Source organism: Tursiops truncatus, chromosome 9, assembly GCF_011762595.2.
Source record: "Tursiops truncatus isolate mTurTru1 chromosome 9, mTurTru1.mat.Y, whole genome shotgun sequence".
Lineage (NCBI taxonomy): Eukaryota > Metazoa > Chordata > Mammalia > Artiodactyla > Delphinidae > Tursiops > Tursiops truncatus.
The window spans coordinates 86,785,364-86,810,055 of record NC_047042.1 but is presented as its reverse complement, the minus strand read 5'-3'; the positions used below and the strand labels follow the sequence as shown (position 1 = coordinate 86,810,055).

At 39.4% G+C, this 24,692-nt stretch overlaps 1 protein-coding gene across 1 annotated transcript in view; it reads right to left on the bottom strand.

Moving 5' to 3' along the window:
- Positions 1-24,692, bottom strand: part of LOC101338287 (leucine-rich repeat and guanylate kinase domain-containing protein) — a 126,573-nt gene that overhangs the window by 58,704 nt on the left and 43,177 nt on the right. The window contains 5 exon segments of the mRNA XM_033863285.2: positions 10,281-10,400; positions 15,368-15,474; positions 16,817-16,903; positions 18,456-18,536; positions 23,901-24,044. Coding sequence (XP_033719176.1) covers positions 10,281-10,400; positions 15,368-15,474; positions 16,817-16,903; positions 18,456-18,536; positions 23,901-24,044 — 539 coding nt within the window.

The following is a 24,692-nucleotide window of genomic DNA, read 5'->3' as shown; positions in this document are numbered from 1 at the left end:
GTCATCCAATTTTCACATATAGAAATGTTCGCTGTGTAGTATGCTGCCCAAATATGAATGTCTTGAAAAGGAAATGCTTCACAGTGAAAGCAATGTTTCATTAAACTCAGAAAAACATGGTGCCAGATTTCAGACAAAGCAATTTGCTTGGGCCACCACCTTCAACATCGTTCCTCTCTCCTGTCTAAATGTAATTTCAATTGTAAGTTACATTTCCATGACTTTATTATTTACTAGTTAAATCATGGAAAATTAATTAAATCATGGTTTGTAATGGGAGCCATACTCCCTGTTAGTTTCATTTAACAGACAAAGAGCTGTGTTCGCGATTAACCCCAGAATACAACACTGGCACTGAAAGTCTAAGGGTGAGTCAGAAATTCTTAAAGGCCAATTCACTGGCCAGCTGTCACTGAGGATCCTAACACACCAAGTCCATGGAGAGGAGGAGATGATCGGGAGGGAAAGGAATCCGGAAGGCCAGGCCAAATAATAAAATATTACTAAATCCAGGAAAATGTAAGAGGAAGAAGAAACAATGCCTAAGAAGGGCTAGCAGGCAGCTGAGGAAGTAGAAATTTTTTTAGTGTGATTCAGAAGCATGAAGATTTAGAATCTCAACTCTGGACCAGATTGCTTCAAGAAATAACTTGTTACTGCACATATTTAGGCAGAGGCTTGGCTGTGAGCACATCCAAATTCAAGCACATTTATAGCATGCCATATTGTTAGTAAGGGAACTCTTTCACTGGGTGTCCACAAAAGCCCACGTATTCCTAGGGCATTTGGTAGGCAAATTAAATTGGTCCCAATGCCCAATGCAAATATATGTCAATAAACTGCTGGACACAATTTAAGAGATCACGAACGGAGAAGATTCCAGCACATACTGTGTCTGAGTATCAAATTCCAGGAAGCCACTACTCTGTCCACTTTCCTGTAACTGCATACCACTTTCTAATTCATGCCATTACCACCTGTCACTATATCCTAACCAGTCTCCTCATCTCCAGCCTTCCCTCCCCAAGCACCCTCCCAAACTGCCCACAGGGGACACTTTCTAAAATGCAGCTGTGATCATGACACTCCCCTGCTTAGAGACCCCTTATGATCAGACCCCTGTCTATTTTTCTGGTCTTCTGCCATCTTCCTCCATGCTTCAAGCTTAGCCACACTACAGTGTACTTTCAGTTAATCAAATGTGCCAGGCTTCCCTGGTGGCGCAGTGGTTAAGAATCCGCCTGCCAATGCAGGGGACACGGGTTTGAGCCCTGGTCCGGGAAGATCCTACATGCCGCGGAGCAACTAAACCTGTGTGTCACAACTACTGAGCCTGTGTGCCACAACTACTGAAGCCGGCATGCCTAGAACCCATGCTCCACAACAAGAGAAGCCACCACAATGAGAAGCCCATGCACCGCAACAAAAGAGTAGCCCCTGCTTGCCGCAACGAGAGAAAGCCTGTGTGCAGCAACAAAAACCCAACGCAGCCAAAAAACTCAAATGTGCCTGTTGTTCTTTCTGCCTGGATCTCAGGCACCTGTTCCCCCGCCTCAAATCTCACATCCCACTTATTTTTTATTTCTCCTGTCACAGAGGCTCTTTACTTCCCTCATCATAGCACCCATCAAACTGTCTTGTTAGCATTTACTTATCTAATCGCACAGTAGAGTGTAAGCTGCCAGGAGGGCAAGACTCATGTCTGCTTGTTTTACAATTTTATCACTGGTACAATGCACGTGGATGGTGCTCAAGAAACACTGACTGAAGGAATAAATAAACCATTCTACTAGTCTGTCACACCTGTATAAAGAGACACTAGATTAGACGGCTCTTGGGGAGCTACAGCTCATACCATCTCATTTAGCTAAACAGCTGCAGGCTTTTATTTTACCATATTATAGGGCTAAAAATAAAATATAGTTAGTAGTCAACATCATGAAAAAGGTTACACAAATAGAGATTGCTATAAAATAGAGATCTAAGGAAGAAGTATACAGTTTTACTTTCATGACTATTCAGATCACTTTCAAGGCCTTAAATCTGGAAGATGAACAGGCGTGCCGGTATTGCTTTCTGTTTCTCTCATTACCCAGCACGTTTCTAGGAAGCCACTGATTTGTATGGTACTGTTAAGACTGGAAATAAATGGAGAGACTCCGAAGGCAGTAAATGCCTATCTCTAGGCCACTTGTAACTAATACAAGTAAAGAAAGAACATCCAACCTATTTCTAAAACCAAGAACAAATGGTAAAATCAGATCCTTGCACAAGAGCACAATCCCTCAGCCACTCCAATATTTGTTATACCACCGAGCCATGTTTTTAATATTTATACATCGGGATATGCAACTTACCATGTGAAAATTTCATTGAATGTCTTGGTCTTGGATGAATGCAATTTAAAAAGGAAGACAAGGGCTTCCCTGGTGGCGCAGTGGTTAAGAGTCTGCCAGCCGATGCAGGGGAAGCGGGTTCGTGCCCCGGTCCAGGAAGATCCCACATGCCGCGGAGCGGCTGGGCCCATGAGTCATGGCTGCTGAGCCTGCGCCTCCGGAGCCTGTGCTCCGCAACGGGAGAGGCCACAACAGTGAGAGGCCCACATACCAAAAAAAAAAAAAAAAAGAAGAAAAAAAAAAAAGAAAGACAAAATGCTGGGAAAAAAGGAGATAAATAGGAAGGAAAGAAAACATTCAAGCAAATGGCAGAGAAATGAGACTGTATTCAGCCCTTTTTTTTTCCATTTAATTAAAAATCAATAAAATATATGATGGATAAAGAATAAAATAAAAGAAAATTTAAACAACAGCAATCAACAGTCCCTCCCATCAGGAAACTTGCACAAGCTTCTTAGATAGCCTCATCCACCAGACGGCATACAGCAGAAGCAAGAAGAACTACAATCCTGCGGCCTGTGGAAGAAAAACCACATTCATACAAAGATAAACAAGATGAAAAGGCAGAGGACTAGGTACCAGATGAAGGGAAAAGATAAAACCCCAGAAAAACAATTAAATGAAGTGGAGATAGGCAATCTTCCAGAAAAAGAATTCAGAATAATGATAGTGAAGATGATCCAGGACCTCAGAAAAAGAATGGAGGCAAAGATCGAGAAGATGTAAGAAATGTTGAACAAAGACCTAGAATAATTAAAGAACAAACAAACAGAGATGAACAATACAATAAGTGAAATGAAAAATACACTAGAAGGAATCAATAGCAGAATAAATGAGGCAGAACAACAGATAAGTGACCTGAAAGACAGAATGGTGGAATTCACTGCTGTGGAACAGAATAAAGAAAAAAGAAGGAAAAGAAATGAAGACGGCCTAAGAGACCTCTGGGACAACATTAAACACAACAACATTCGCATTATAGGGTCCCAGAAGGAGAAAAGAGAGAGAAAGGACCAGAGAAAATATTTGAAGAGATTATACTTGAAAACTTCCCTAACATGGGAAAGGAAATAGCCACACAAGTCCAGGAAGCACAGGGAGTTCCATACAGGATAAACCCAAGGAGAAATATACTCAGACATATGGTCAAACTGGCAAAATTTAAAGACAAAGAAAAATGATTGAAAGCAGCAAGGGAAAAATGACAAATAACATACAAGGGACCTCCCAAAAGGTTAACAGCTGATTTCTCAGCAGAAACTCTACAAGCCAGAAGGGAGTGGCATGATATACTTAAAGTGATGAAAGGGAAGAACCTACAACCAAGATTACTCTACCCAGCAAGGATCTCATTCAGATTCGATGGAGAAATCAAAAGCTTGACAGACAAGCAAAAGCTAAGAGAATTCAGCACCACCAAACCAGCTCTACAACAAATGCTAAAGGAACTTCTTTAAGTGGGAAACACAAGAGAAGAAAAGGACCTACAAAAACAAACCCAAAACCATGAAGAAAATGGTGAAAGGAACATACATATCGAGAATTACCTTAAACATGAATGGATTAAATGCTCCAACCAAAAGACACAGGCTTGCTGAATGGATGCAAAAACAAGACCCATATATATGCTGTCTACAAGAGACCCACTTCAGACCTAGGGACACATACAGACTGAAAGTGAGGGGATGGAAAAAGATATTCCATGCAAATGGAAAGAGAAAGAAAGCTGGAGTAGCAATACTCGTATCAGATAAAATAGACTTTAAAATAAAGAATGTTACAAGAGACAAGGAAGGACACTACGTAATGATCAAGGGATCAATCCAAAAGAAGATATAACAATTACAAATATATATGCACCCAACATAGGAGCACCTCAACACGTAAGGCAACTGCTAACAGCTATAAAAGAGGAAATCGACAGTGACACAGTAATAGTGGGGGACTTAAACACCTCATTTACACCAATGGACAGATCATCCAAACAGAAAATTAATAAGGAAACACAAGTTTTAAATGACACAGTAGACCAGATAGATTTGATCGATATTTATAGGACATTTCATCCAAAAACAGATTAAACGTTCTTCTCAAGTGTGCATGTAACATTTTCCAGGATAGATCACATCTTGGGTCACAAATCAAGCCTCAATAAATTTAAGAAAATTGAAATCATATCAAGCATCTTTTCTGACCACAATGCTATGAGATTAGAAATGAATTACAGGGAAAAAACGTAAAAAACACAACCACATGGAGGCTAAACCATACGTTACTCAATAACCAAGAGATCACTGAAGAAATCAAACAGGAAATCAAAAAACACCTAGAGACAAATGACAATGAAAACATGATGATCCAAAACTTATGGGATGCAGCAAAAGCAGTTCTAAGAGGGGAATTTACAACAATAAAATTCTACTTCAGGAAACAAGAAAATTCACGAATAAACAACTTAACCGTACACCTAAAGGAACTAGAGAAAGAAGAACAAACAAAACCCAAAGTTAGCAGGAGGAAAGAAATCATAAAGATCAGAGCAGAAATAAATGCAATAGAAACATAAAACTAAAAGCTGGTTCTTTGACAAGATAAACAAAATTGATAAACCATTAGCCAGACTCATCAAGAAAAAGAGGGAGAGGACTCAAATCAATAAAATTAGAAATGAAAATAGAGAAGTTACAACAGACACCACAGAAATATACAGCATCCTAAGAGACTACTACAAGCAACTCTATGCCAATAAAATGGACAACCTGAAAGAAATGGACAAATTCTTAGAAAGGTAGAACCTCCCAAGACTGAACCAGGAAGACAGAGAAAATATGAACAGACCAATCACAAGTAATGAAATTGAAACTGTGATTAACAATCTTCCAACAAACAAAAGTCCAAGACCCGATGGCTTCACAGGTGAATTCTATCAAACATTTACAGAAGAGTTAACACCCATCCTTCTCAAACTCTTGCAAAAAATTGCAGAGGAAGGAACACTCCCAAACTCATTCTATGAGGCCGCCATCACCATGATACCAAAACCAGACAAAGATACTACAAAAAAAGAAAATTACAGACCAATATCACTGATGAATATAGATGCAAAAATCCTCAACAAAATACTAGCAAACAGAATCCAACAACACATTAAAAGGATCATACACCATGATCAAGTGGGATTTATCCCAGGGATGCAAGGATTCTTCAATATATGCAAATCAATCAATGTGATACACCATATTAACAAATTGAAGAATAAAAACCATATGATCATCTTGATAGATGTAGAAAAAGCTTTTGACAAAATTCAACACCTATTTATGATAAAAACTCTTAAGAAAGTGGGCATAGAGGAACCTTACCTCAACATAATAAAGGCCATATATGACAAACCCACAGCAAACATCATTCTCAGTGGTGAAAAACTGAAAGCATTTCCTCTAAGATCAGGAACAAGAGAAGGATGTCCACTCTCACTACTATTATTCAACATAGTTTTGGAAGTCCTAGCAATGGCCATCAGAGAATAAAAAGGAACACAAATTGGAAAAGAAGAAGTAAAACTGTCACTGTTTGTAGATGACATGATACTATACATAGAGAATCCTGACGATGCCACCAGAAAACTACTTGAGCTAATCAATGAATTTGGTAAAGTTGCAGGATACAAAATTAATGCACAGAAATCTCTTGCATTCCTATACACCAATGATGAAAAACCTGAAAGAGAAATTAAGGAAACACTCCCATTTACCACTGCAACAAAAAGAATAAAATATCTAGGAATAAACCTACCTAGGGATACAAAAGATCTGTATACAGAAAACTATAAGACACTGATGAAAGAAGTTAAAGATGATACAAACAGATGGAGAGATACACCATGTTCTTGGATTGGAAGAATCAATATTGTGAAATGACTGTACTGCCCAAAGCAATCTACAGATTCAATGCAATCCTTATCAAATTACCAACGGCATTTTTTACAGAACTAGAATAAAAAATCTTAAAATTTGTATGGAGACACAAAAGCAGTCAAAGCAGTCTTCAGGGGAAAAAACAGAGCTGAATAGTCAAAGCAGTCTTTGACTGAATAGTCAAAGCAGTCTTCAGGGGAAAAAACAGAGCTGGAGGAATCAGACTCCCTGACTTCAGACTCTACTACAAAGCTACAGTAATCAAGACAATACGGTATGGCACAAAAACAGAAACATAGAGCAATGGAACAAGACAGAAAGCGCAGAAATAAACCCACGCACCTATGGTCAACTAATCTATGACAAAGGAGGCAAGGATATACAATGGAGAAAAGACAGTCTCTTCAATAAGTGGTGCTGGGAAAACCGGACAGCTACATGTAAAATAATGAAATTAGAACACTCCCTAACACCATACACAAAAATAAACTCAAAATGGATTAGAGACCTAAATGTAAGACCGGACACTATAAAACTCTTAGAGGACAACATAGGAAGAACACTCTTTGACATAAATCACAGCAAGATCGTTTTTGATCCACCTCCTAAAATAATGGAAATAAAAAGAAAAATAAACAAATGGGACCTAATGAAACTTCAAAGCTTTTGCACAGCAAAGGAAACCATAAACAAGACGAAAAGGCAACCCTCAGAATGGGAGAAAATATTTGCAAATGAATCAATGGACAAAGGATTAATCTCCAAAGTATATAAACAGCTCATGCAGCTCAATATTAAAGAATCAAACAACCCATTCCAAAAACGGGCAGAAGACCTAGATAGACATTTCTCCAAAGAAGACATACAGATGGCCAAAAAGCGCATGAAAAGCTGCTCAACATCACTAATTGTTAGAGAAATGCAAATCAAAACTACAATGAGGTATCACCTCACACCAGTTAGAATGGGCATCATCAGAAAATCTACAAAGAACAAATGCTGGAGAGGGTGTGGAGAAAAGGGAACTGTTGCACTGTTGATGGGAATGTAAACTGACACAGCCACTATGGAGAACAGTATGCAGGTTCCTTAAAGGACTAAAAATAGAATTACCATATGATCCAGCAATCCCACTACTGGGCATTTACCCCGAGAAAAACCATAATTCAAAAAAATTCATGTACCAAAATGTTCATTGCAGCACTATTTACAATAGCCAGGTCATGGAAGCAACCTAAATGCCCATCGACAGATGAATGGATAAAGAAGATGTGGTACATATATACAATGGAATATTACTCAGCCATAAAAAGGAACGAAATTGGGTCATTTGTAGAGACGTGGATGGATCTAGAGACTGTCATACAGAGTGAAGTAAATCAGAAAGAGAAAAACAAATATCATATATTAATGCATATATGTGGAACCTAGAAGAATGGTACAGATGAACCGGTTTGCAGGACAGAAATTGAGACACAGATGTAGAGAACAAACGTACAGACACTGAGGGGGGAAAGCGGCAGGGGGATGGTGTGGTGGTGGTGTGATGAATTGGGAGATTGGGATTTTCATGTATACACTGATGTGTATAAAATGGATGACTAATAAGAACCTGCTGTATAAAAAAAATTAAATAAAATTAAATTCAAAAAATAAATAAATAAAATAAACAAGAGCAAGGACTTGCCCCTGAAGATGTGCTTTGGTTTTATCATTTGTTTTAATTAGAAAGTTGCTGCATGCAATAGTAGTACTATCTGACTTTCTCAATGCTTGAAATTACTAGCTCCCTAATACCTTTTCTTATCCAGTGATATGCTCCCTGATCCTTGCTTTGGTGAATGATGTGCTATTGAACGAGCCCTGACCTCTGCCCCCATGAGGGTGCATGGTTAGGCAAGGCTTCTGAGCCTGTGAGGAGGTGGATGCATGAGTGTGGGGTATTTATGGGTGTCTTTCCTCTTGCTACTAATGCCATCCAGAGGAGAAAAACAGCAGTGGCAACAGTAACAGTATAGGAGCAGGAAGCTAATTTTAGGATTATGTTTTGTCATCTTGTGCCTCCACACAAACTGCATATGATGCTAACTAAGGTCTGAGTCCCCTACCAGGTTATAAGTTTCATTAAGGCAAGGGCCTCACCGATCTTGTTCCCACTGTATCTTCAGGACCTATCACATGGGAAGAACTCAATAAATATTTATTGAAAGAATGGATGAACAAATGAATGAATCCCTTCATCTCTCCATGTATCCATCAGTGGAGGTTGGGAAAAACCACCTATGCTTCTTACCACAGTTATTTCCCACTAAATTTTGCATATAATACCATTAATTCATTCATCCATCCATTCACTCAATCACTTAGTGTTTCATTTAGCAAATATTTTTCATGCATTTATTAAGTTCCTGGCCTTCTGCTGAACAATGAGAACTCAGTGGTGAACAAAGCTGACATTGGTCCCCACCCTCATTGGGCTTACAGTCGAGCATGGGAAACAGGCATTAAATACATCATCCCAAGCTTGACGGATAGACATTCTAATAGGGGAAAAGCAGGATTTAATGAAAATGAACATTGAGGGGGCCTATCGAGGTGAGAATGTTGAGGCCGACTGGATCAGAATCCTGACGATGAGTTAATAAACACCTCTAAGAACACATCTGGCCCAGCGTGCCTCAGAGTGCATATCACAAACAAATATGAAGGATAGGCTATGAACCATTTGCAACAGAATTGGTGTCAGAGATGTGAAAGGACTTCTAACCAGGGAAAGCTTTGGTTTATGTAAGTCTTTATGTAACCAAAGTCTTCAGCAAAGCTTTGGTTTGCTGAAAGGTTCCAGGTTTATACATTAGCACGATAGTCAGGATACACCTTCCTGCCCTAATTTGATCGTCCGTTCATTGTGCTCCACTTATCTTTTGAAACAGGTTCAGTACCGCTGTATAAGCATAATGACACTCTGTACTTTTTAATTTTGATATTAAGTTTTAATTTATTTTGGTTGCTTCAGGGTGTTTAGAATATATTAATGAGTAAATTATTCTACAGTATTTGTATTCTGGATTTGTTCAAATGAGGAATGTAATTTTAGATCTCTAGATAACTAGACCTGTTTAAAATAGTATTTACACTGTTTGAACATGTGTAGCTTAAGGGAAGGAACCTGTGTGCAACAGCATTAGAAAATAATGTGCATTTCTTTTTCTTGCTGTCCTATATATCTTTGCAGTCACATTCTCAGCTCACTGACAAACATCACTAATCCAACAGTAATGTCTTTGCCATACATAAAATAAAAGAGGAAACCAGTTTAAAAGGTCACAGCAATAACTAAATCTGAGACCCAGACACCTTTAAAAAGTCTGTAAATCCAGCTGAAGATTTTCTAGGATGGTTCTAGGCTTTTGGACATATTCTGCTATTTTAACTGAGTCATTAGGGAACCACACAGCAAAATATCTGCTCCAGAAAACTGAAAGTGTATTGAATGCTAACCTGAGGGAAAGGAAAAGGAAATCTTTTGCTGCCATTTCTCTTTCCTTCCTTCTGAAATATCCCTCAAAAGAGAAAGACCCGCGTGGAAATAAAGCAGCTGACGTGCTGGCAGCGTGGGCTCCAACAGAGATGAGGAGAGGCTGTCACCGGTGCACAGACCCACCCACCATCCATCACAACATTGTGATTCATGTTGTCACACCACATGGCAACAGGAGGAGCCCGTGTTCCAACACCATGATGCTTTATTACAACCACGTGTATTTCCAAACCTTGGGGCGTGATTTCGGCTGTCACTGAATTAAGTAAAACATTTGGAGGATTAAAGTAAAAAAAAAAAAAATACAGTGAATATCACAGTGTAATAACTGGCAAAGAAGCTCATAAGCCTTCTATGTACATTTTAATAGCCAACATTAGCAATATCCGACATTTTACAGCCTTACCAGCCAATAAAGAAACTTACCCGTATCTGAAGTAAGTGCTGAACTGTCTGCAGAGGCGGTGAGCGAGTTCTTGTTTACCACATGCTTGAGGACCAGCTAATACCAACATGGGATAAGGGGCATCCAGACTAGGAAGGGTGCTGCAACAGGGCAGAACAGACATGCATATTAATGCATCCAGTGTGTAAAGTGTCCATGTCACAATCACAATTAATCCAGTAATCCAGCATTTACTACATGTAGACACTCTATGGAAGGATGGTCCTACTTTCCAGAAGCAAGTCGACTGCAAAATAGCAAAAATATTTACCTTAACAAGATTTTTTAAAGGAAAAATATGGTAAGAGATATTAATTCTTGGTTGATAAAGTATTCCCCCCAAGAACTTCAAAATGAAAGAAATAAGACTGCCCTCTGAGAGGTAAACTTTAACATCTGTATCTATCCAATTAGAACACAGATGTGAAACTAACACAACATTGTAAAGCAATTATACTCCAATAAAAAAAAAAGAATACTCATGTGCAAAGAAAACAGTAATCACTGAAATTTACCTGAACAGTTACTATATGCCAGGTGCTATTCTAGGTGTCTTACATGCATTACCTCATTTAATTATCACAGGAAGCTGTAATAACACTTAACACATAAAGAAACTGAAGTACAGAGAGGTTAATTAACTTGTTCAAAGTAACAACTAATAAGTAAGAGCTGATATATGAATCTCGGCATGGCTTCTGGTCTAAAAGACCAAAGGACTAATTTATATAAAATCTCTTGCAACATGCAGAGCTGAAGTGTTTGGGTTCCACTCAAGACACAAATTCTAGAAGTATGGAATAAAATATAATATTTTGAAAAAAATCATGGTTGAGGTATAGATTCTGTGAAGAATGGGGGCAGTGCAGCATAATTTTTCAATCTCTCTAAACACTCACAGGAAAACAGGAAAACTTGAGAACAAAAGCCCATGGAAAATGTGGATAACAAACCAGATGAAAAGCCACAAACCCGCAAGACGTTTACGGCACTGGAAGCTGGGCAAGAGGAAGAAGGAGGAAGCAACGTGCAGCGTCTGAGAACAAGGGAACCCCAAAACAATGGGTATCCAGCAGAAAGCAGGCAGGTTGAAACTGCAACGTCCAAAAGCCTACATGTGAATACTCATAAAAGCTGTATTTGTAGTAGCCAAAAACTGCAATCAGCCCAGATGTCCTTCGATGGTTGGTTAAACTAATTGTGGTGCATTCATACCAAGGAATACTACTCAGCAATACAAAGGAATGAACCATTGATATATTCAACAGAGGCTAAGTTAAAAAAAAAAAGTCAACCCCAAAAGGTTATACATATACTCTATGATTCCATTTATATAGCCTTCTTGAAATGACAGCATTACAGAGAAGGGGAACAGATTATTGGTTGCCAAACGTTAGGGAAGATAAGCAGGAGGGAGGTGGCTGCAGCTATAAAAGGGAAGCAAAGGGATCCATGTGATAAAACTCCTGTATCTTGACTGGAGTCATGCTCATATGAATCTACACATGTGATAAAATCGCATAGAACTAAATGTACACAGGAGCACATGCAAAACTGGTGAAACTTGATAAGGTTGGTGGCTTGTATCAATGTCAGCTTCCTGGTTTTGATATTCTACTTTAGCTAAGCAAGATATTACCACTGGAGGAAACTGGGTGAAAGATATCTAGAATTTCTCTGTATTATTTCTTACAACTGCATGTGAATCTAAAATTACCTCGAAATAATTTTTTTAAGTAATTAAAGGAAAGAATTTTGAGAGAAAGTGACAAATATTGAGGATAGGCAAAGGAGACCTTCTTCATGAAGAAGAAAACCAAAGATAAGGAACAAATATTAAAGACTGTCATTCAAGAAAACCTTTCTGAAATTAAAAAAAATAAAATAACACTATACAACATACCTGAGAATATTAGCCTAGAACAACTGGGCTATAAATGTTGTAACAATAATACCAAGACATAGTCTAGTAAAATTACTGGGCTTAAAAAAAGCTGGGGGGATTATTCAGCTAGAAAAAGAGAACACATGATTTATAAGGGGAAGAAAATTAGATTGTCACCAGTTTTTTGACAGCAATGTTTTCCACCAAAAGAAAATGGAGCAACCCTTCTAATATTCTCAAGGGAAAAAGTGTGAGCCATGGACTTTACATATAGCAAAAATGACTTTCAAGTGTAAAGGGCAGAGAATATTATCAACATGCAAGATTTCAAGAGATACTGATTCCACAGCTCTTCCTAAGGAATCTGCTAGAGAACAAGCTTCATACAACCAAAATGACTCAAGAGGAGGCATCAGTTGTAAGGGCTGGCAGTGAGCAATAAATATGCCGTTACCCAGAAAAGTAAGACTAAATGACAGCAAAGGAGAAAGTATAGTGTGTGATGGATATATGTTCTGACAATATAAATACAGTACACTATTTTTAAAATGGAGTGATTGATGCTTATATAAAATATATAGAGTAGGCAAATTCAGAGAGACAGAAAGTACACTGGAAATTACCAGGGACTGGGAGTAGCAGGAAATGGGGAGTTATTGCCTAATGTTTACAGAGCTTCTGCTCAGGCTGATGAAAAAGTTTTGGAAACAGATGGTGGTGATGGTTGCACAACATTGTGAATATAATTAATGCCACTGAACTGTACGCTTTTTTTTTGTTTTTTTTTGCAGTACGCGGGCCTCTCCCGTTGCGGAGCACAGGCTCCAGACGTGCAGGCTCAGCGGTCAGGATCTTCCCGGAGCGGGGCACGAACCTGTGTCCCCTGCATCGGCAGGCGGACTCTCAACCACTGCGCCACCAGGGAAGCCCTGAACTGTACACTTTAAAGCGGTTAAAATGGCAAATTTTATGTGTTTTATATATATATATATATATATATATATATTTTTTTTTTTTTTTTTTTTTACCACAATAAAACACAATGAGGGAATGGTTAATGGGAGGAACATAGGCAAAATATGTTTTTCATGTTTCCAGTAATTATTACTACTGGTATTCTGACACTGTTGTGGTGTAATATGGGACTTTAAAAAAGAGCAATTATGGGATATTCTAATTCCATCTTCCTCTGTGTCTTTGGTGAGGGAGAAAAGGAGATACAGATGTAACAGAGATGAGATTAAGTAAAAGCTCAACTACAGTCTTGAAATTGAATTGTACCAATATGAATTCAGGAGGTGTTTTACCATCTATCTATAGATGGATCTCTCTAAATACAGATTAGATAGATATAAAAGATTGAACAGATGTAATAGGTAGGTACAAATAGGCAAGATAGGTGGATGGATAGATAGAAAGAATAGATAGATGGATCAATGAATGTAGGGAAGGAAGGAAGGAAAGAAGGAGGGGAGGGGAGGGAGGGGAGGGAGGGGAGGGAGGGGAGGGAGGGGAGGGAGGGGAGGGAGGGGAGGGAGGGGAGGGAGGGAGGGAAGGAAATATATCCCTAGCTCTGTCCACTAAAAGACGTGGAAACAATGATCAACCCAGTGCCATGTTTGTCTCTAGCACCCACATTATGATTGGGAAATACCATTTCTCACTGAAACAAACCAGGGCTTCTTGGAGAAATGGCCGATTCCAGAGTTTGGACAGGACTTGTACAAGATCAGCCTGGAGAACCTTGTCATAGGTGAGAGCAAGAAAGCTATCACTGACTACCAGGCCAGAGTCAAGGTTCTGCCATGTCATTTCAATACTGGATCCTCACTCCAATCCTGCCAGAAGAGGGGACAGTGATTCCCAAATATCACAGCCTAAAAGTCCCAAGACCAAGAGTCAGGGTTCCTCTCCTAGAGCCTGACTCCTGGGGCTGCCAGGGAGCTGCGTCCTGACTCAGAGTGGGAAGGGCATGGCACCCCTGCTCCTGCCTCCATGAGCTTTTCAGAGTGAGCCCTGCTCCATCCCAGAGCATCTGGGGCTGCTTGGCCATTTGCTCTTCTCTGCCTGACAGTCAGAAATGATCCAGAAATACGTGTTTATCAGACATTGCTGTAAATTTCTTTGATACATATTTTTATATAAATGTACCCTAAAGCATGAAACAACTAGCAATCTCATAAACTAGAAAAGAAATACAATGAGGACATAAATGCCCTTCTTTTAAATCAAATGTGCTTTTCCAGATGTATGCAAATAAATGATAAATCATTTCACCTAGAGAGCTACCATAAATATATAAAACTGTCAACGTCTACATTATTAAATTACATGTAAAAAATCATGTCCTGGACGCAAAATAAAACATCTTCTCTCTGTGGGAAACCAACTGTGTGAAGTACAGGAGCAGACCACATGAAGAAGAGAAGCCATTTATAACCAAGAGATTTTACAAGTAATTTTAAAATGCCTTTGGGCATTGATAGAATTTCTGTATTATACTTATAGCGTAAATGGCCATCTGCTCCAACAGACTGTTTAAAAAGATATGGCGAAATCGTGGTAAATTTATCTTCGAACTCAGAGGTGAGAGATGCTGTTCCTGTGTTCAACCAAGCTGGGTGACTTCTCCCTGCTAGGTTGCCTGGGGCTCAGGGCAATCACTGTAAAGACTGTTTCGGGTTTCCCTCAGGTGAGGAGGGCCTCCTTCTAGGGACTCTCTAACGTATAACCTGCAGTCTTGGGTGCTCTTTGGCAGGGGTATCTAGCATTCACGCACAGCTAAGGAGAAACTGACAATGGATAGAGATCGTCACAATTCTCTGTTAATGAGGCTAAGGTCTGTGGTTCTATCCTACAGCAGAAAAGTTGGCAAACTTTTTTTCTTTTTCATTTCACCATCCTATGTCACAGGCTAGCCACCATTCAAGGGTCCAGATGAAAGAGGGATGTTGAATCTACTCATCACCACACTTGGGAAAATGCCAACAAGTGAGCCCCACATTCAAACATGTGATGATAATATACTATATCTGAGACTACACAGCCTGTCAAATAAAGACCTGATCCCCTCCCTCAGAGAGGTGAGAAAGGAATGGGTCACAAAATAGAGGGCTAGGGAAATGATGAGGTTGTCCTATGCTGGCTACCCCGTGTTCTACCCAAAGGGTCCCTAAGAAATACCTGTCAAAGATCCTCTGTGGCTGCATCAGGCTGTTGAAAACATGGGTCATGTGATCTTGGGCTGCGGCCACTTCTGGGGGAGGGTTGTATTTGTTCACTGCCGCGACCTTTTCCAGAATTAGAAATGCAAAGGGAAAAGAAAAAAAAATTCGTTTTAAAAGGAAGACAAGCCTTAGATTTTCTATAATGAAATGTCCTAGACACGTGACCAGGAATCTGTGTTCTGTCTTCATGTCTACTCTAACTTTCCTAAAACCTAAAGAATAATAATTATTTTAAAGTATTGAGCTGGAGCCCCTTGGTCACCTATTTCTTTATACTCCCTGGTTTGAAAGGAAAAAAGCAAAATCAAAACCTCTAAAGTCTAAGATGACCTTTAATATAGTAAACATTTCAACTTTTAGTATGAAAAGAAATAAAATTCATAGCTCTAGATTCCAGGGAGTTGTTACTGCAGAATTTTTCCTCATGCCATCATGCCAAGAACTATTCCTATGATCTCAAATTCTACTAAACCTCCCCCTCTTTTAGTGTAACTTTCTCTTTTCAAAGATATGGGCCTTTTCCCCACGATGGATAGTTCTCCGTCCCCCGGCCTTGTCATCCCTGTAAATACACTATTCTTGTCTACCATACCTTTATCTAATGCGTGGTTTTAAATGTTATTCCCTTCGCACAATGTTAAAGGGAAAGAGAAATCTAATAAGTGCCTTTGAGTGAGAGAATGATAACAGACTTGCATCTGTAACTATTTTTTAACCAAGATTTCAGAAAGGCATTTATGAACTGGAATATCTGCCTCTTTGCGTATTTATACCTGCTTTTTCATTCCCATCTCAAATTTGCATCCAGTGTAAGAAACCCCTCATTAGTGGAGATTTCAGCTGACACCAGTCATGACAGCATGACAAATTAGCTTCCACAGGTATGGAAGGGGCTGGCAGGCGCTAGCATTCAATGTCTGGTTACTCTCAACTTGTGTCCAGAAGAATCATTATCTTAAAGAGTAGCATAAAGGATTTAAAAAGCAGAGTATTGATTTATTTGAGTCCTTTTCGATGATGTGTTAGAATGACATTATAATTCACTTCATTATTAAGTGAACTTTTCGAGTAACACAGATAGGATCACACACCCTCCAAATACGATAGCTATCACCCAAACTAACAGTCGGCTATACTGCTGCCAGCCTATGTACACGGGGGCTGCTTCTGTTTCCCACAGCCAGTCTCCTCACTGTACCAAGAGCAGGGCTTTCACTGCATTTGTGTTGACACTCAGCTCTGCAGAGGGTGAAGCAGATAGCTCCTAGGACAAGGAAACGCCCCCTAAATAATGACGGTACATGCTGTTATGCAATCGTTTATGGATTGTATTGGCCTTGCAGCAGGCAGCATGAGCTTTTGAGCCTATCATCTCATAAACACAGGAAATGATATGATTACATACCTTTTCTTCCACTCTTATCTTCTTCTGATCTAATTCTGTTAATCGAAGTAGCATAAAAATTACGAAGGAACAATAGTCAGATTCTTCCTGTTTAAAATATCAAGAGGGTTATTCAGTTACCTTCCTTTTCCACTAGCAGTCTACTTTCATGAGCTTAGGGCTTTCACCTACTAACGCTGTCATTCATTCACACACACACACACACACACACCCTGCATAGGTCTTTACATTTTCAGCTTACCAGTCCCCTTATATTAACAACTCAAACGCAGACTGTGCCTTGTAACTTATAAAGCTTTTCAAATGTGTGATCTTGTTAATCTCCCTGTGAGATAAGCAGGACAGCTCTGACTATGTTCGTTTCTAAAGAAAAAACAACTGAGGCTTGGAGAAGTGAAGTATTTCATCTAAGGTTCTATGGCCAGTGACCCAAACCCTATCTTCTAATTCCAAGGAGTTTCATTAATTTCTAATTATTTATTACTTTGTATTGTTTTATATTAATTTGTATGATTAATTATGAATTTGTTTTACAATAATAAAATGATATTCACTTACAGAACAACCCTCATATTACTCCCTATCATCTTCTGTGTTAGGATTACCTGCCTTTTAGAAATATAGTTACAGTTATTTTGTATTAAGAAGCTACATCTCTTTGAAGGGAAAGATATTAAGTGGGTGATGCATTCTGAGGATGATATACATGAAATGAATATACAATGGTACCTTTTGTGTACTTCAAAGTGCAAATGTGGGGGAAGTTTATATATAAATGAGTTAACATGTGAAAGGGTTTGTGCTATTTATTTATGCAAACACCTAGATGCTCTTTATGGATCTGGAACTGGGAGGGATGGCCACTTTAAATACTTTCTTTCCTAGGGATGCTTTAAATTGCCTGACACTATTCTCATACCAAACATTGTTTTTATTTTTAGATCTTATTTTTCATTTTGATTTTTTGCCTGCCCGGATACGTTTCTCAAGACACACACAAAAAGAAAGGTACTCAGAGATACATACAAATTCAAGAGTCTATGGAAAGGCGAGTGAAGGACATAGATAGAAAGGGGAATGAATGACATACGCACAAAGAAGGAGGGACAGATCTGAGGCGAAAGGATCTATCACTGGGGGAAAAAAAAAGAATCCTGAAAAAGTCTGAAAGTTTGATATCCATAGGTGAAGAATCAGTAGGAAATACATGATTTTTTTCTATAATCATTTTACAATGCCAATTTTACAACAATCCCAAGGCGAATTTCTTTAAGTGTCTAATCTTAGACTTTCCCCTGTTATTAAATAGGAACCACATTCCGTCTACACCTCAGGCATCACGCATTCTTTCATGTAAAAGGACATTGCTCTACAATCTCAATAGCTCCCGCCTGATAATCTTTATTACCACCCGGATGAGTCACAAATGACCACACAGAGTAGGCAACCAGTATTCAATTTCAGGCTTTACATGCACCTATGGTGGTACATAGGTGCGACTTTGCTTACACCTTCTAATAGAGAATGAAGATAAACACACCTTATTCACATTCCTGATGTTCTATCAAAAGCACTTCATGAAGAATTTCAAGAAAGTCCTCATCCCTCTCCTCTGCCCCCAACATAAAGGATGTCTCACCCGAATTGGATTTCTTAGAAGATTGAGAACTCGAAGGAGACGTAGGTTTTCAATGTATTCTATTTCACCCAGCTCAGCAATCTGTTTAATCCAAAAAAAACACACACACACACAATATAATCAACAGACTAAATGCACCAAGACAACAGAGAACGTAATATAAGAGGAGCTACTTTGGATCCCTTAAACTCAGCTTATTTTAAAAATTGCTCTTGTGACTATCCAGCTTTTTAATGAGACTCCACAAAGCTACACAGAACAAGGGAATTATTGCATGCTCCTTCAGTAAATGCAAACTCACAGCCACATTTCCTTTTTTCAGCCACATTTCCTTTTTTCCTCTCTGGATAGACAACAGTGAGGTAGATGTTTCTCATCTCACCCACGTTTATCTTAAGGCAGAAATTAAATAGTACATAGAATCAGAGAAACTGCAAAAAATGCATGCAAGGGCTACATGCTTCTCCCCATCACTATTCTGCCTAGCCTCCAGCTCCCCAATCTCCCTCCCCAACGCTGCTTCTGCTGGTTACTGTGGTCATCTGTGGCTGGAGAAGCCTTCTTACTGCATGTACATGTGGAGCTCTATCAGTTTTTCAATGAGATAATTGTTTTAAGAAAAGGTAAACATGGGAGATTGTATGACATATTTCTTTTCTTTTTTTTCTTTTTTTTTTTTTTTTTGCAGTATGGGGGCCTCTCACTGCTTTGGCCTCTCCCGTTGCGGAGCACAGGCTCCGGATGCGCAGGCTCAGTGGCCATGGCCCACAGGCCCAGCCGCTCCATGGCATGTGGGATCTTCCCGGACCGGGGCACGAACCCGTGTCCCCTGCATCAGCAGGCGGACTCTCAACCACTGCACCACCAGGGAAGCCCATGTATGACATATTTCTTGATGTGAATGTTACATGACTATTCACCTTAAAATTCTTTGCTAAACTGTACGTTTATGTGTTATACACTTTTTTTGTCAGGTAATGTTTCATGACTTTACAAAGTAAGAGGGAAAAAGGTTGCTTGATAGTTCCTTAATTTGAGCAGGGATAGAGCTTGGGTGGCAGCAGGCCTGAATTCTCCACTAAACTAAAGACAAACAGTTTTCCTTGAATGTCCTGTAATTAGCATAATTATAATCTTGTTTCAGATGTAGATGCTGAACTTTTACAAAAAATTAATAATCACTTTTTCATTTCTATTTCTCCCCAAGTCATTTCTGCATGCATGGTAAGATCACTACAACAGCAGAGTCACTAATAGTTCCTGAGTTATCCAATGACAAAATGCAGTTGAAATGTAAGCTATTCCCAAAGCTAAATCAGGGGAGGAACACATGTGCCATGTTCTAAGGATGCCATTTTCAAAGACATAATATGAGAGGCCCATTCTGAGTTACAATATACAACCTGCACACATTAATCTGCTTATAGCAATGTTATGCTTTTTCCATAAGATGACTAGACTCTCCATTAAACTGCTATTTGGATCATCTACAAGATAAAAGGATCAATTTTTAAATACTGTGCTATTTGGGAAGGTGGAAGAGTCACTTTGGTTCACACTGCTCAATCAATCAATAGATTGATTCCCTTCTAGCCTACAGCTCTTGTGTTTGGACCTAACACAAATGTTAGGAGGAGATGTTTCCTCGCAGCCAACATGTCTCACCAACGCATCCTGGCCACGTGCACTTGCAGACATCGCTGGTGGGAGGGGATGTGCTACACATGCATAAGCTATAAACCAGCTGTCCCACCTTCAGGAGGTTTATACTGAAAAGATCATCAGACAGACGAAAATTAGATACATGAGCATTCGGTCTAACGTTTTGGTAAAAGTTTAAAATTTTCTCAATTCTGAAAAATTCCATCATTATGTGATTAAATGAGCCATGGCACAGTCCCACAATAGGAACACTAGGCAACCATTTTAGAAGATGGTAACATCGATGGTGCTTAACATGGAAAGATCTTGTAAATGCTGTGAACACTATGAATAGAATAATCACAGACTATGTAAAATATTATCACTAAGATGTCAGTTGGGATGAACCAGTCTTTTGAGAGTCAAATGAGAGGGATCCAGCTCCCCTCCCAGTCCTTTCAAAGGTAGGATGAAGTGGGTAAGGGCAGAGGGGAACACATGTGGAGGCACCTGGCTACCAGTGCCCACCTCTGCTGAACTGGTGATGTGCACCAGACACGGGCCATCCTGCATGCGCCGCCCACCCCGTCCTGCAGACCTCACCCGGCAGCAGACCCACCCTCACGTCTTCTCTCTTCAAATGCCAAGACCCACGGCTGTGTGTGTCACAGGCGATCACAAAAGGTGTACAGACACAACTCCACCAAACCACCTGAAGTGAAACACTGCCAGAAAGATTATATTCTGAAAGGAACTTCAGCCATCTGATGCCAAGAATGTCATACCAGCAGCGCTGATCCCCAGATTCCAGTCTACACTTCTTCCCTGATCTCCTCTGCCCCGTTGGCTACTCCCCACCAAGCAGAAGCCTTTCAACTTCCACTATGTAGGGAGAAGTTGGCTCCTTTCTTTGACATTTCCTTTTAAGCCATGCTCTCCAAGCCTAACCATCCAGACCTAAAGAGGCCTGTTAAGTCTTCTTCGTAAAATACATGCTAGATAGAGAGAGAGATGAAATAATGACACCAAGTAAGACTCAGAGAAGTAAAAGAGCGGTCTCTAAGTAACTCCCAGACCAATATCTTGCATCTAGAAGAAAAGGCTGAGGTTGTAATAGAGTTAACATTTGGGGGATAAGTTTTAAATGATAGAAATGACTTCAAATCTAACAAGGATTGTAGAGTGGAGAGTGACAAAGGCCCCCAAATCACCAGCTCATGATGAATTTGCAAAAAAACTTAAAAGAGATGTTCAAACGATCATGTAAAGCTACGGCAATGTTTCAACAGCTTATACCGAGTAAATAATACTGATAAAAGTGCTCCCAATAAGATAATATTCCTAACATCAAGTTAATCGTATGAGAAGCAATAGCTATGTCATGTTTCTCTTAAATGATAAATCTTCCGTCCTCGATACACAGTATTCTCAGTAGTGCTAGAGAAACCTCTGAGGAAATCTTTGGATGGCTTGGCTTACAGAATATTTCACATACTGTTGGTTGTTCCCCAACCTGCCCAGCGGGGAGTGAGGGAATTGTGCCATTGTTACGGACCCCATCGCTTGTTGCCAAAGGATCCCTCCTTTGGGACGTGTGGCCACTTTTTTCTTTTTTAATGGAGTTTCTTCAACATTTGAAAATTATAAACTCTGTTCTTCCCTAATGATCCCCCTTTTTTTCTTCAACTATTTCAAATGTAATCTGAAAAGTCTCCTGGAATGGAAGAGAACACCATACTATTCATGAGGTCTTTCTAGACCTGTGCTACCCAATATGGTAGTTACTAGCCCTATGTGGCTACTTACCACTGGGAATATGGCTAGGATAAATTCAAATGTACTGTGCAAAATACACAATAGATGTCCTAAACGTAGTATGAAACAACAGAATATAAAATAACTCATCAATAATTTTTATAAAGATTACATGTTGAAATGACAATATTTTGGATATATTGGGCTAAATAAAGCAAAAAATTAATTTCACCTGTTTCTTTTTACCTTTTTATTGGGGCTACTAGAAAATTTAAAATTACACATGAGGCTCACATTATATTTAAGCCAGAAAGCACTCTTCTAGATCATGACACCACCACACACTTTTCTGAAGGGAGGGCCATTAGCATTTCATTTAATGTATTAGCCTGCAGGGTTAAGAACACTGACTCTGGAGGCAAATCATTCTGTTTGAACCCTGGCTCTGCTATTCACTGGATACGGTATAACTTTGGACAAGTTACTTAACGTCTCTTTGCTCTAGTTTCTTCATCTGTAGAATAGCGATAATAATAGGGTTATAATGAGGATTAAATGAGATGATATATGCAAAGTGCTTAAAACAGTGCCTTGTGCATAAATACGCAATGAAAATCTCTGCATTATTTTATGACTGTAATTGTCATTATTATTACCATTACTCCTTTTCCTAAATCCTGAGATGCACTGAGTTGAAATGTAATGAGTGCATTCTGCCATTTGAACACCACCTGTATGTATCTGCAAACCATTTTAATGACCATTTCATGAAAAAGACACTAAAACCATATGAGACAGAGATTGGGCTGACTTCCTAAGACAGGTGGGACAGTGAACAAAAGTCACCCACTAGAATTAACCTTAGAAGTTAACAAACAATTTAATATGTAAGTCAAGTGAAAATGAGGAGGAACAGTTTTTGCCTGTGATTAAAAATCCACTTCTTCCCAGACCTAAAGATTGCCTCCTTCTCTTGATTTTTAGAAATCTAACAGCTAATGGAAGCTCATTGGAGAAAGAGTCATCAGACCCAGCTGATAAGCACCAACACAGCCGAATAGAGAAATATCTCCACAGGAACGCATCTCACTCCAGCTAGGATCTATGTCTCTTTCAGGGTTAGCCAAAATTTTCATCTTCAAGAAGAAACAACCATTCGTCTTCCTTATGAAATTTTTCCCCAAAATATGAAAAAGTACTCGAGATGAATAAAATCACAATGTAGATCTGATTGCATAAGAGGTGAGTTATAGGTACCAACTTAATACACCATGATTAGGAGCACAAATGCTTTATTAAAAATAAAATGTAATTAAGAGTGAAAGCCGGGCTTCCCTGGTGGTGCAGTGGTTGAGAGTACGCCTGCTGATGCAGGGGACAAGGGTTCGGGCCCCGGTCTGGGAAGATCCCACGTGCCGCGGAGCGGCTAGGCTCGTGAGCCATGGCCGTTGAGCCTGTGTGTCCGGAGCCTATGCTCCAAAACGGGAGAGGCCACAACAGTGAGAGGCCCGCGTACCGCAAAAAAAAAAAAAAAAAAAAAAAAAAGAGTGAAAGCCAATTGGTGAAGTAATGTGTGCATTAAGCCAGATAGGGTAATTTGAGTAAGTCCAATCCCCAACTCATTCGGGTTGGGAACGTACCCTATTGTTACAAATAGGATATAAGAATTCACTTCCTGTGTCTCTTCTCATTAAATGGGACACCGGCAACACCAGCCTGAGACTATTCTCTTGTCTCTAGTTTCCCTCCTCTGACACGTCAGACATTCCTCATGCCATCTTTCTACCCCAAATTTCACACGAATATATCTACTTCACAAAGTCATGTGCACCTGGTTGCAGTTTAAACCTTCAAAACAATGTAATTAGGAATCTTCAAATTTTCAAAAATTAAGAATTATTACTATTTAAAAAAAAAAAGCAGTCCTTCAACTGTTGCTCCGGGAGGTTTTCTAGAATAACTTTCCTGAGCTGGCATTGAATGTGATAGCACTTGAGAAATAATTATAGACACTAAAACCAAGACATATAAAGTATAATATGACATTACCTTATTATCCTCAAGGTTGATCACTTCCAAGAAGTCATGACTCTCTAAGCCTTGGAGGCTACTGATCTGATTGTGGCTCAGATCCAGGATCTGCAGGACCCTTAGGTCATCCAAACCTGTGATCTTCTCAATCTGGTTATTGCTCTAAAATTGATAAAATACACTTAATGTCCTGAAGGGAAAAGTGTAATGACAAGTTTTCATCCTGGATACTGCCCCAAACCTCTTAAAATCAGTAAGACATTCTTGTCCTCCCCTCCCATTCCCATCTTTCACCTCCCTAAACACATATACATACACCCCAGAAAGAAATCCCAGTCTTTCAGCTGGAAGACTCAGAACATAATATTTTCGCTAGAGGTAAAGCAGATGAATGTTTGAATCAATAGGAAAGACAAAAGCTAGGTAGTATAAGCTTCTGACATTGCTAACCTCAAGCTTAATGGCAGCATGGCTCCAAGCTTATCTTTAGAAATGTAAATTTAATGCAATTCTTTCATCACCATCACAGAAAACCACTTGAATACTGTAACTCCCACATACACTCTGTTTTCAGAAATATTCTGAATATAATCACCTCATATCATGAGGACTGTAGTAGTCTGGTACCTGCCTCCACTTATTCATGCTCTTGTACAGTTTCCACCTCTTGAATCCAGGATAGACCTGTGACCTGCCTTAACCAAAAGAATACAGCAGAAGTGTCCCGGTTCCAAATCTAAGACTTAGGAAGGCCTGGCAGCATCTCCTCTTGTGTCTTGGAGCCCTAAGCTGCCATGTAAGAACTCTAGC